This window comes from Pantherophis guttatus, chromosome 3 (assembly GCF_059756535.1).
Source record: "Pantherophis guttatus breed Tessera chromosome 3, ASM5975653v1, whole genome shotgun sequence".
NCBI lineage: Eukaryota > Metazoa > Chordata > Lepidosauria > Squamata > Colubridae > Pantherophis > Pantherophis guttatus.
The window spans coordinates 208922801-208936656 of NC_142065.1; the positions used below are offsets into that span (position 1 = coordinate 208922801).

The following is a 13856-nucleotide window of genomic DNA, read 5'->3' on the forward strand; positions in this document are numbered from 1 at the left end:
TATCTATAGATGGACAAAAGTTTTGCATCAAAATGTATTCAGCAACAAACTTGATGAGTTTCAAAGTAGTTGCATACCAAGGTACCACTGTATGACTGTATCTGTGTATCTGTCTGTCTCTCATCTCTCTCTCTCTCTCTCTCTCTCTCTCTCTCTCTCTCTCTCTCTATCTATCTATCTATCTATCTATCTATCTATCTATCTATTTCTATCTTTTGACACTCACACCACACCCATACCCTCACAACAAATCCTTAAAAAATCCTTCTATTCCAAAAACAGCCATACAAAATTAAGAATAAAATCCCGGAAGAGGTTTGCGAATGAAAAGGAAAAATTACTAAGGTTCTTCTATTCCAGAATTTTGCCAGGTGAAGTTGGTGCCAGCTAGAAATACGGACTTGAAATCACCATAAAAGAGTGGCAGGAGGGGAGGCTTACTATTAATAATGGGATGGGATGGGATGGGATGGGATGGGATGGGATGGGATGGGATGGGATGGGATGGGATAGAATAGAATAGAATAGAATAGAATAGAATAGAATAGAATAGAATAGAATAGAATAGAATAGAACAGTAAGAATAAGAATAAGAATAAGAATAAGAATAAGAATAAGAATAAGAATAAGAATAAGAATAAGAATAGGATAGGATAGGATAGGATAGGATAGGATAGGATAGGATAGGATAGGATAGGATAGGATAGGATAGGATAGGATAGGATAGAATGCGGAATAGGATAGAATGCAGAGTAGAGTAGAGTAGAGTAGAGTAGAGTAGAATAGAGTAGAATAGAATAGAATAGAATAGAATAGAATAGAATAGAATAGAATAGAATAGAATAGAACAGAACAGAATAACTTTATTGACACTTTGAATGTACACTAATTGGCATATATTAAAATGACATTTCGTTGCATACAGCTCTCAAATGGTCACCGCCTCCAATATACACTCCATGAACATGACATTATTATAGAAGCTACATATATTTAGTAAAAAAAGAAAGCCACTTATTAATAATAAACTTATTATACAATATAATTGAATGATACTATGTCTGACATTTTTCAAGATCAAAAGTGTGTTAAATGGCTAAAACATTTCAGCTAAAACATTTCCCGTTAAACAAGTTCTTCGGAATGAAAAATGAGGACACAGCAATACTTCCTGTTTATATAGTTTTTATTTTTAAGTACTTTGCTCAGTAAGTTTGTATCAATTCTGTACGTTCTTAAGGAAAGATGATAATGGATGATCGCCTAAACGGGGAGCAATGGGCAGCAGCAAAATGGGCAGCAATGGGCAGCAGCCAAAAAAAAAGCTAATACAATCCTTGGTTGTATAAACAGAGGCAGAGAATCAAAATCATGGAAAGTATTAGTACCACTTTACAAAGCCTTAGTAAGACCGCACCTGGAATACTGTATCCAGTTTTGGTCACCACTGTAGGAATCTGCAATCTGCATATGTACAGGGATTTTCCTATCTTGGATGGCAATCCTCAGATAAGGAAGGTTACTTGCACGTAAGCGCCAGGAAACTACATTAGAAGATAAGACCCTAATTCTGTAAATAAGAGGAACAGCAGGAGAGGAAATGGGATATATGTGTATTAGACTTTAATTAAAGTCTAACATTATAAGTGCTTAAGCAAAGCAGTAATGGTTAACCAAAGACTCTAGTTACCTGGAAGATTCTGTAGCCAATGAGATGCTGCCAAGTACACTGTAACTTGAAAGCAACAAACTATATAATGTCACTATGTAAGACAATAAAATCACCACATACATCCTCAACCTTTGTGTGTGTGGTCTCTACACACCACATTACAAAAAAGAAGTTGAGACTTTGGAAAAAGGGAAGAGAAGGGCAACTAAGATGATTAAGGGGCTGGAGACTAAAACATATGAAGAACGGTTGCAGGATCTGGATATAGCTAGTCTAGCGAAAAGAAGGACTGAGTTGACCTGATAGCAGTATTCCAGTTTTTGAGAGGTTGCCACAAAGAAGAGGGGGTCAATTTATTGAAGGCAAGACAAACAATGGATGGAAATTAATTAAGGAGACAAGCAACCTGGAATTAAGGAGAAACTTCCTGACAGTGAGAACAATTAATCACCGGAACAGCTTGCCTATAGAAATAGTGGGCGCTTCATCACTGGAGTTCTTTAAAGAAGAGACTGGACAGCCACTTGTCTCAAATTGTTCAGGGTTTCCTTCTTTGAGCAGGTGGTTGGACTAGAAAACTTCCAAGTTCCCTTCCAGCTTTATTCTGATTGATTGATTGATTGAACATCTATGTGCTCGCTAAAAACTGATAATGGCTTGATGGCACATAATCAATCAATCATAGAGATAAATTCCAGGTATGGGATGTATTCATAGAGTGCCTACCTTTTGATATCCAAATTCTACTGAGTTGTCCTATTTCAGGATGTCTTCATTCTAATTGCTGATCTGGCATCAAAAGAAGTCCTCGCTTCTCCCAGGTTTCCAGCAAAGTGTAAACCCAGAGGTGGTCTTGGCTCCAGAAGAGTGAGACATCGATTCTTCAAGACATTCCTTATAAAGCCATTCAATTCTGAACCATTAGTTTTTGGCAGAACTCTGCAATCATTCTTAGTATCCAAAAGTCATCTTGTTTTCCTCTTTAAATTACCCTCAATGGGCAATTAAATTTCCTGTTTAAATTGCCCTTAATGGCTACCATCACAGAAGGAAAAGAAGCAAGAATGGGGAAAATTGGATCTCTGTTTTTTATGTCTTCCCTGGGGATGTCAAACACTGCAGAGCATCAAGTGCATGAAAGAAACAAGAGTATCAATAAAGGAGAATATTTGCATCTCAGGGTTGAAATGAGAAGTCCGTGATGCTCTCTGATCTTGCAGATGTTTCATTACCAAAATGAGGTAACATCTAGTTAGCATCACTGATGGAAACATCTAGTTAGCAGCACTGATGGAGAAGACGTTGGACAAAGAAGCAAGAAGATCAAAAATCAGAAAGTTGAGGGGGAAAGGATGGTGGATGGTGGAAACAGAGCTGACGAGAGGAGAAGACAAATTCAATGGGTACAAAACCTCATACAGAGTCTAGGCACAAGACTGTTCTTTTTTTACCTTACATTGTGTTCAAGATATATTCCATGACATAATGGAATGGCAGAATTTGGAGACTTCCATTTTACATCTTCTCTATAAGGACTATACCAACACTCGTGATACATTCAAATCTGCCTTACTGTAAGTTGGATACTTGAAACTTCTTTGTTTTTTCATTTTGCTAATTTAATTCCTTTTAATGGAAGGCTAAATCTTTTGCAATTGGCTGTTTAATGCACTAATTCTCCTGGCCTATCTAAAATCATTTCCTTCCTCTATTAGGGGAGAAAATGCTTTACAATCAACATCTCTTTTCCACTGCTTATAGAAAATATGCTTTATTCATCAAAGAAACAAAAACACAAAGCTTTTAAATAGTGTAGCACCCATTATGGTTATCAGAAACTTCAAGCTAAGCAGGAAATTATATTTTCAAGAACATTTCCATTTAGATGCCCCAAAGGATCGCCCAGAAGCATTACTTTATTCCTTATGGATGGAGGCAAACTGTTATGGTCCACCAGCAGCCTGCGGAGCTGGCTGCGGAGTCGGACAGTGATGAGGCTGAGGAAGAACATGGGCCAGTCCTGGAGGCTGGGGAAAGCTCGGATGAGGGCTCTGCATTGGAGGCAGAGATGGGGCCAGGGCCATCGGGGAGTGAGGTGCTGACTCCGGAGCCTCCAGAGGCTGACATTAGAGAGGCAGAGGAACAGGAGGAGCCTGTTCCTAGTGCATGTATGAGAAGAGCTGCCAGAAGGCAAGAGCAGCTGCAGCAAAGAGGACGACTCAGGAGTAAGGCAAAGAGATGATTGGCCCCTCCCATAATGTTTAAAAGACCAGCAATGGCTCTTGGGCTCTTTGTTGGAAAAAAACATTGATAGACTTGTTCTTGTCTTGTTGCACTTATCTCTTGTCGGCATCTTCTGCTTCTGAAGTTTTGCCAAGAGAAGCCTTTGGCAATTTGCCTAATTATACCAAGGTTGGTGATTAGACTGAAGAATTTGTGTTATGAAGAATTTGTTTTGATTTAGCTTGGACTACGGTGAGAATGAGTTAATTCTCAGCTGTTCTAATAAAGTCTGTTTGTTTTGGAACTGTTTGCGTCGACTACTACCTACTTGGGCCTGGGTCACAACACAAACAACCACAAATCCAAGATTCATTGGACTCCACCTCTGCCCACATTATGCATTAAAGAGGTTTCTCTCAATGTTCTCCTATAGCAGTGTTGGCGAACCTTTTCAGCACCAAGTGCCAAAATGGGAGCGCGTGTGCACGCACGGGGGAGCACCGTAAACTGGAAGAGCATTTTCCCCGGTGCACATGCACACACCGGGAAGCTGAGCTTCCAGTTTCTGGCACGTGCATGCATGCCGGTCACCTGGTCTTCCGGTTACTGGCATGCACACGCGTGCGAAGATCAGCTGACTGGCACGCACATGCAAAACAGGGAGCTACTCTTCTGGTTTCCGGTGCTTCTGCTTGTGCGAAGACCAGCTGGCTGGTGCGCATGGAACCTGTAAGAGCAATGGACGACAGCTGGCATGCCCAGAGAGATGGCTCTGTGTGCCACTTCCGGCATGTGTGTCATAGGTTCCCCATCACAATCCTATAGTTATCTTAAGGAAAGACAGGAAAATACAAAATAGCATGGCCACTGTGTTTCACCATGAGAAGCAAATTGACAAAGCAGCTTTGAGGTAGAACATCGAACATAGAATAAGAAATTTGGAAGTCTTCTAGTCCAACCCCATGCTCACAGCAGGAGATCCTATACCATTCAATACAAAGGGCTATCTAGTATCTTCTTGAAAACCTCCAGAGATGGAGCACCCACAACTTCTGCAGGCAAGTTGTTCCACTGATTAATTCTTCTAACTGTCAGGAAATTTCTCCTTAGTTCTAAATTGCTTCTCTCCTTGATTAGTTTCCACCCATTGCTTCTTGTCCTACCCTCAGGTGCTTTGGAGAATAGGTTGATCCTTTCTTCTTTGTGGCAGCCCCTGAGATATTGGAAGACTGCTATCATTTCACCCATACTCCTTCTTTTCATTAAACTAGACATACCCAGTTCCTGCAACCATTCTTCATACATTGAGGAACATGTGGAGGAGCTGAGGAAGTTTCTTGAATCTCATTTAACGTTGAACTGAAAAAAAAAACAGAATACTCAGGAATGCAGGTTACTGGAAGATCTTGAAGACAGATAAGAAGTTCCTTGATAATTTATTAACAACCAAAGCAAGTTAAATATTATGAAGTTATTATCAGCATGTCCACCAACTACAATTTGGGTGTCACCATGGCTGGGCTGTTACACAATGGTAATATTGTACTGGGAGCAGATTACAAGAGTTGGGGGGGGGGGCGAGGGTTGGCCCTGGGAGTTGATGATAAGAACTGTTCCAAGATACTTCAAATATCTGTGGCAGGCACTGTTCTGCCCCAGCTACAGACCCCAAAGAATGCAGCACACACAAAGTTTGTACAAACCTTAGTTTACTAAATTAAATAAGGTTTTTTCCCAAACAAAGGCTGTTAATTAACTTTCTTAACAGCCTACAAAAATCCAAAGAATAAATAATCTTAATCTTACTATGATTGGCAGAAAGCCCAGAAGCAATTTGCAAAGAACGAAGGTCAAGACATGAAGGAGAGTGAACGAAGTTGTTCCCTGCAAATTGCTTCAGTCGGCGTTCCTCCTTAAATAGGCTAAGGGAGTGGCCAATTAGCCCCAAGCCTTACTCTCGAGGAGACCTCCTCCTGAGGAGCCACTCCTGCCTTTTGGCAGCTCTGCATCGAGAAGAGGCTCCTCCTCTTCATCCTCTTCACTTAAAGGAGCTTCTGGAGGTTCTGAAGGCCCTGGCTGAATCCCCACCTTTGGCACCACATCTTCTCCAGCCTCATTGTCCGACTCGAGTGCCAGCTGACAGGCTGCTGGCACAGCACCACACCAGCCTCCTCGCTGTCTGAATCAGCCACCAGCCGCATAGGCTGTGTACAGACCACAACAGGCACAGTGTTAAGACCAACAAGAAAACTCAGTGGATTTCTTCCAACAGTCACTCTCAACTTTACTCTCTTTCCAATAGGTGGCTCCAAGAGTGGTGATAGATGCAGGTAATCACCAACAGGGGGTGTAGTGAACAGAAGAACATTACATAAACTGGAAACTGGATTTTGGTTAGAGAGATTTTTGTTTTGAGATTGAGATTGATTTGCAACTTGGAGAGATGAAGATACATTGAGCTTTGAAACAAAGTTGAGAGTCTTCAAAGAAGGGACAGTATGTTGATTTTTTGCATTTTCAGCTTTATGTCGGAGCCAAACATATCAAACTTTTTTCTGGCATCACAAGCTGGATGCTATGCTAGTGAACCAGAGGGTGGACACTTTTATGATTCTACTTTAAAGCTAATTCCTAAAATTTGTTACATGTATTGGGAAACAAAAAAAATGTGTGCCTCGACTTTATTGTGATTGTTAGTTGCAAAGTCATGTCCAACCCATCGCAAACCCTTGGACAATGTTCCTCCAGGCTTTCCTGTCCTCTACCATCCTCTGGTATTATTGTGATACTTGCTTTATTGTGGTGGTGGTCTGCAATCAAACCCATAATAATTCCTTGGTGTGCCTGTATATTACTTGGTTAAAGACATTTGTTATACAGTAGAACTGAAGTTTATTAACTGTTGTTTAGATAACTTAGACCTTTAAAGACAAAGAAAAAAGTTCACATCAATTGTTGTGGCTCTGTTGCCTGAGCCTGGGCTATCGACAGATGCAGACTCTGAGAGTGAGGGAGAGGAGTTGGCAAGGCCTCCCTCCCCAGGACCCTCCTCTCTGGCAATGCCTCCAGAGGACGCCGAAGGCCAAGAGATAGCCCAGAGCCAAGCACGTCCCCGCAGCCACAGGTGGACAGCGACAAAGGAGATAAGTGCTGGCTGGATCCTCGACAGCGGCGCAGGGAGAAGCGTGCACAGCAGAGGGGAAGGCGTGCCAGAGATTAGCTGAGTCACTGGACCACACCCCACAGGGTATAAATGTGGGTGTGGTGGCCGGTTCAGTTTGTGACAAGCAAAAACTAGAAATAATCCATGATCTCTGCATTACTGGACTTCTGCCTGCCTTGTCAGACTGCATTTGGACTAATCCTTGTATTGCTGAAACTTTGCCTGCTTTATCGGAATGCTTGCAGTCTAATCTTTGTTTTGTGTGAGTAAAGTCTGAATTGGCAGCTAGCCACTGGGTTGCTTCCAGCTTTATCTTCAAAGACTTTGTCGTGTGGCTTATTAACTCTGGGCCGTCTGGGGGGGTGCATGTGTGGAATGGGGACAGAACATCAATATTGATTATGAACTACATGGTTTTGCTGATAAGCATAAGGTTGTTTTAATTTTACACCTAAAGCTAAATGTGGCATTAATAGACAACAGAAAAATAAAAACAAAGTTATTAAATAACAATTCTACCTTAAGCTTTACTCTAATGTTTTAACTGTATTACTATTTACAGTTTATGAATGTAGAAAAGGAAAAGAAACAAAACCAAGTCAACAACAAAACCACCCAAAGACTCTGCTTTCTCGCTTTGTTCTTTTTTGTGTCTAAAGGAAAAGGTAAAGGTTCCCCTCGCACATATGTGCTAGTCGTTCCCAACTCTAGGGGGCGGTGCTCATCTCCGTTTCAAAGCCAAAGAGCCAGCGCTGTCCAAAGACGTCTCTGTGGTCATGTGGCCAGCATGACTCAACGCCAAAGGCACACGGAACGCTTGTTACCTTCCCACCAAAGGTGGTCCCTATTTTTCTACTTGCATTTTTTACCTGCTTTCGAACTGCTAGGTTGGCAGAAGCTGGGACAAGTAACGGGAGCTCACTGTATTACGCGGCACTAGGGATTCGAACCGCTGAACTGCTGACCTTTCGATCGACAAGCTCAGTGTCTTAGCCACTGAGCCACTGCATCTAGCAATGTGCAATATCTGTAAGCATTTAGGCCCTCTTTGGAATCATACCGTAAATGTTTGTACTTGCTATGCTCTGTAGTAAATCTTTCAAAAAGACCCTAATCCAGGAGCTACAAACAGAAAAATAAAAATAATCAAACAGTAAACATAAGCCTAACCAAGAAACTATCAAAGGGAAAACACTCCCACCAATGCTGATAGGGCAAGGTATTGTAATAAACAAAGACCAAATCCCACACCCTTCCAGCACTGATGATGTTACCTAGCAAGGTAATAAAATGTCTTCAAACAAGCAGTCAAGCTTGGACAGCACCAAGGATGCCAAAAGAAGATTTGTAGAACTGCTAAGGACTTTTTGTATACACCTGTACGTTGTACATACCTGTAGCTTCCCTGCTTAACTAGCCATCTTTCCATCCTTTCTTACCAGCATGGTGATTTAAGATTTTGCCTGTGACCTATTTTTCTCTTCTGTTGCTCCCGAGATATGGAATAAAGTTGAAAAGTGTCTCTCTTGCTGTACCCCTTTTTATAAGAGGCAAAAGCCTCACTGTTAATTCCTGAATTTGAACTGGTTTCAAATTGGTGCTGTTTTAATTTTACTTATGGTTGCTCCATTTCCAAAATTAGCTGCCTTTAGGTGACAATACGGAAGCAGCTGGTGTGGTTGGTGCTTTCCCTGTATTTGTAAAAATCTTATTTCTAGAAAGCAAAATAAATTGAGTATTTTATAAATGTCAAGCAGTTCATTTCCTGCACAGCGTTAGTTGTGGATTGATATCGACCTTGCTTAAAATGCAAGGATTTCTATGTGTATTCAGATGAAAGAGCCAATATGTTGAAAGAGATTTGGTCCCACCTGTAAGATTACAACCTAAAGTAGCAATATGGTTGATTGCTACTCAGAAGGAAGCACAGAGGTCTTGCAAGTGGGTTTGGGCTCTTCTATCTCCCTCTGGGCACTTCACCTTCTTTGAAGACCTTTTGCAAAATGACCTTCATGCTCTCCTTGGTCTGAGCGCTTTTTTTTCTCCCAACTAGAAAATAGATCACTGGATTAATACTGCTATTTAGACAGGACCACATTATAATACCTGCCTCCCAAAACATTATGTCAGGATCAGCTTCAATATTAAAAAAACTAACAATCACTGCAAGGACACTTAATGGAAAAGAAAGGATGAGGAAACAGAGAAGAGTAATTAAAATTACCAATAAAAGCCGACCCTTATTTTTCTGATTCGATTTAAGACACACTTTGATGAAAAGGACCACGGTAGAGAGTGAGATCAATGGAAGGCAAATTATAGCTGTCACAAAGAAATGGAGATTGAACAGTCTGTAGTTTACAAAGCCTTTCATAATTCTCATAATTCCACTCAGGAGGAAAGAAGAGATCCACAGGAGGACACAGATGCTGGAGGACAAATGTTTTGGCCGGGAACAGCGATGCCATATTGGGAAGAGGACAGCCACACACCGGTCAATGCTGATGGCCATCAGAAGAAAGTTTGCGTTGATGTACGTCATGTGTGAGAAAAAGGTACAGAAAAGGAAGAGAATTTTGGACATGTTGACTCTGTAAACTACTTAGAGAGGGCTGGAAAGTATCGTAAAGCAGTATAGAAGTCAAAGGAGCCCTGGTGGTGCGGCAGACTAAAGCACTGTTATTAACATCAGTTGCCTGCAATTACTGCAAGTTCAAATCTCACCAGGCTCAAGGTTGACTCAGCCTTCCATCCTTTCTAAGGTAGGTAAAATGAGGACCCAGATTGTGGGGGCAATAAGCTGACTTTGTATAAAATATACAAAAGGATGAAGGCTATTGCTTAATGCATTGTAAGCCGCCCTGAGTCTCCGGAGAAGGGCGGCATATAAATCATTTTTTTTTTAAAAAGTGCTATTGCTACTGCTATCTTTCCATCCTTTCTTACCAACCTGGTGATTTCAGATTTTGGCTCTTCTGTTGCTCCCAAGACATGGAATATGGTTAAAAACTGTCTCTCTTGCTCTTTCCCTTCTTAGTAAGTGGATAAAGCCTCATTGCTAATTACTGAATTTAAACTGGTTTCTAACTGATTCCATTTTCACCTTACTCATTGTTGCTTCATTTCATGAATTAATTGCCTTCAGCTGACACCTGAAAGCAGCAGCTGTGGTTAATGCTTCCCTTGTAAAAATCTTACTTCTACAAAGAAACATCAAATGAGTATTTTATAAATGTCATGCAGTTTAATTCCTGCACAGCATTAGTTGTGAACCGAGGTAGACATCTCTTAAGATGCAATTCTCTATAAGTCAATTAAGATGAAAGAGCCAATATGTTGAAAGAGATTTGGTCCCACCTATATGGGACGCAGTGGCTCAGTGGCTAAGATGCTGAGCTTGTCGATCAGAAAGGTCAGCAGTTGGGTGGTTCGAATCCCTAGCGCCACGTAATGGGGTGAGCTCCGGTTACTTGCCCCAGCTTCTGCCAACCTAGCAGTTCGAAAGCACGTAAAAAATTCAAGTAGAAAAATAGGGACCACTTTGGTGGGAAGGGAACAGCATTCTGTAAGCCTTTGGCGTTGAGTCATGTTGGCCACATGAGCATGGAATCGTCGTCAGACAGCACTGGCTCTTTGGTTTAGAAACGGAGATGAGCACTGCCCCCTAGAGTTGGGAACAACTAGCATGCATGTTTGAGGGGAACCTTTATCTTTATAAGATGACAGCCTCAAGCGCAAGCCATTCATTGTAGACATCTTGCAAGGGGGTTTGGGCTCTTCTATCTCCCCCCAGTAGCTTCACCTTCTTTGAAGATTTTTTGCAAAATGACCTTCATGCTCTCCTTGGACTGAGCTCCTTTTTTTCTCCCAACTAGAAAGTAGATCACTGGATTAATACTGCTGTTTAGGCAGGAGCACATTATAATAGCTGCCTCCCAATTCAGCAGGTGAGGACCAGGTTCAATATTGAAAAAATTAAGAATCACCACAAAGACATTTAATGGAAAAGCAAGGATGAGGAAACAGAGAAGAGTAATTAAAATCATGAGTAAAAGCCGGCCCTGATTCTTCTGGTTGAATTTAAGACACACTTTGATGAAAAGGACCACGGTAGAGAGTGTGATAGACGGAAGGCAAACTACAGCAGTCACAATGAAATGGAGACCGAACGGGTTGTAATTTTCAAAGACATTTGTGAGTAGCATAATACTCATACTTCCACTCAGGAGGAAAGAAGAGATCCACAGGAGGACACAGAACCTGGAGGACAAATGTTTTGGCCGGGAACAGCGATGCCAGATTGGGAAGAGGACAGCCACACACCGGTCAATGCTGATGGCCGTCAGAAGAAAATGAGAGTTCATAAACATCATATGGGAGAAAAAAGCAAAGAAATGGGGGAGAATTCCGCCTCCTAGAAAATAAGTAAATTGATGGATGTCATATATAACTATAGATGCCAGGAACCCAAAGTCTGCAACGGCCAAGTTAAGGATGAATGTGGTGAAACGGTTTCTCTTAATCTGGAAGCCAAGCAGCCAGATGATGTAGCCATTGCCCACAAACCCAACACAACAGGTAAATAAAGTAATGCCCATCAAAGCAATCCATCCTAAATCGGAAGCGGCAATCCCTTCTTCGTACTCATATGAGTCACTGCTATTGTTATATTCATAATAGTTCTGTGCAGCATCCAGATCCCCCAGGCTGGAATTCATCATGAAGGTTTTGTAATCCTCTGAAAATATTTTGGAATGGAAGCTCCTATTAGATGAAAAGAAAGAAGAGTGGATTCAGTCATTCCTGTCTCCTAAATACTTCCAGTATTGTCATAACTTCCAGTATCTAAGGGGCTGTCAACCTGTACTCCAAAACACCTGAAGGCAGGACAAGAAGCAATGAATCAAGAATAATCAAGGAGAGGACTAACCTAGAAATGAGGAGAAATTTCTTAACAGTTAGAACAATAAACAGGTGGAACAACTTAACTTCAGAAGCTGTGGGTGCTCCCTCACTGGAGGCTTTTAAGAAGAGATCTGACAACCATTTGTCTGGAATGATATAGGATCTCCTGCTTGATCAGGGAGTTGGACTAGAAGATCTCCAAAGTCCTTTCAAATCTGTTATTCTGTTATTCTAATTTCCCTGTGAATAGCTTGAGCAATGTGGTTGCAGTAAGGAGCCAAATCCTTGAACTGTTTACGGCCACACCTAAGCGGGAAAATACTAATATGTTGTTCCATCCATGCTTCTCAATACATAACTGAAAATGTAATTGGTTTTGGATTGCATTAGATGGTTTCACTCTAGTGAAATTCAGCAATGTCCTCTCTGCTGCTTTTCCACCATTGCTCTGATATATTCAAAATCTCCTTGTGAGCTACCAAAAAAAATAGGAATTATGTAAGGAAGCGTTTTTCTCAATCCTTCGTCTTGTTATGGTGATATGGTGCCCAGCGTATAACAGAGATAATAAGAGATAATCGTAAGGAAATATATTTCTTATATTTATTTATTTATTTATTGGTTCGATTTATATGCCGCCCTTCTCCAGAGACTCAGGGCGGCTTACAATGCTTTAAGCAATAGCCTTCACACTTTTGTATAGACCTGCTTAGTAGGGCTTTCGGCTCCCCCTAAGCGGTGTTGTTTTTCATACAAAGTCAGCTTATTGCCCCCACCATCCGGGTCCTCATTTTACCTACCTCAAAAGGATGGAAGGCTGCGTCAACCTTGAGCCTGGTGAGATTTGAACTTGCAGTAATTGCAGGCAGCTGGTGTTACTTAACAGTGCTTTAGTCTGCTGCGCCACCAAGTCTCTCTTAAGAAATGATAGGAGGGGAAAATGGGCAGCTTAAACATTTTGTAGAGCTACAGATACTTCCAAAAACTGGAAAACACACCTACACACCACATTTTGGTCTACTTAAGTAACAGAACAATAATAACAGCGTTTGAAGGACTTTGGAGGTCTACTAGTCCAACTAAATGCTGAAACAGGGGACCCGATACCATTTCAGACAAGTGGCTGTCCAAACTCTTCCTCAAAATCTCCAGTGATGAACCACCCACAACTTCTGAAGGCAAATAGTTCCACTGATTAATTGTTCTAATTGTCAGGAAATTTCTCCCAAGTTCTAGGTTGGTTCTCCCCTTGATTAGTTTCCATCCATTGTTTCTTGCCTTGCCTTCTGGTAATTTTGAAAATAGGCTGACACCCTTTTCTTTGGGGCAGCCCCTCAAATATTGAAACTTGCTACCATGTCACACCTAGTGCTTCTTTTCACTCTTCTTAGTTCTAGGCTGGTTCTCTCCTTCATTATTTAAGTATAGAAGATTTCCTGTAAGTACCTGTCCACACTTTTTGTGATTAACCAGAACTTCCCCAGTTGATCCAGAAACAAATGGGATGAATTTTCTTACAGAACTGAAGAGCCAAAACTGATGAAAACTGATTATTTTTATTATGAGCCTTGGTGGCGCAGCAGACTAAAGTGCTGTTAAATAGCACCAGCTGCACCAATAGCACCAATTACTGCAAGTTCAAATCTCACCAGGCTCAAGGTTGACGCAGCCTTCCATCCTTTCGAGGTAGGTAAAATGAGGACCCGGTTTGTGGGGGCAATAAGCTGACTTGTATAAATATACAAAAGGATGAAGGCTATTGCTTAACGCATTGTTAGCTCCCCTGAGTCTCTTGAGAAGGGAGGCATATAAATCGAACCAATAAATAAATAAATAAATTATGGGTAAACTAAAGAAACATCTTATTCCCTTGACTTTGAGTTCAAAATGGTT

General features: G+C 41.2%; 2 protein-coding genes across 2 annotated transcripts; both read right to left on the reverse strand.

Moving 5' to 3' along the window:
* Positions 1–9015: 9015 nt before the first annotated feature.
* On the reverse strand, positions 9016–9600 carry LOC148114976 (mas-related G protein-coupled receptor member H-like). Its single transcript, XM_087890763.1, has one exon. The coding sequence runs from the start codon at positions 9598–9600 to the stop codon at positions 9016–9018; it is 585 nt and encodes a 194-aa protein (XP_087746889.1).
* A 1232-nt stretch (positions 9601–10832) lies between these two features.
* LOC148114977 (mas-related G protein-coupled receptor member H-like) lies at positions 10833–11779 on the reverse strand. Its single transcript, XM_087888830.1, has one exon. The coding sequence runs from the start codon at positions 11777–11779 to the stop codon at positions 10838–10840; it is 942 nt and encodes a 313-aa protein (XP_087744956.1). The 3' UTR covers positions 10833–10837.
* Positions 11780–13856: the final 2077 nt, after the last annotated feature.

Coding starts and splice junctions, on each gene's coding strand:
- LOC148114977 (XM_087888830.1), bottom strand. CDS start 11,779: ATGATGAATTCCAGCCTGGGGGATCTGGATGCTGCACAGAACTATTAT.
- LOC148114976 (XM_087890763.1), bottom strand. CDS start 9,600: ATGACGTACATCAACGCAAACTTTCTTCTGATGGCCATCAGCATTGAC.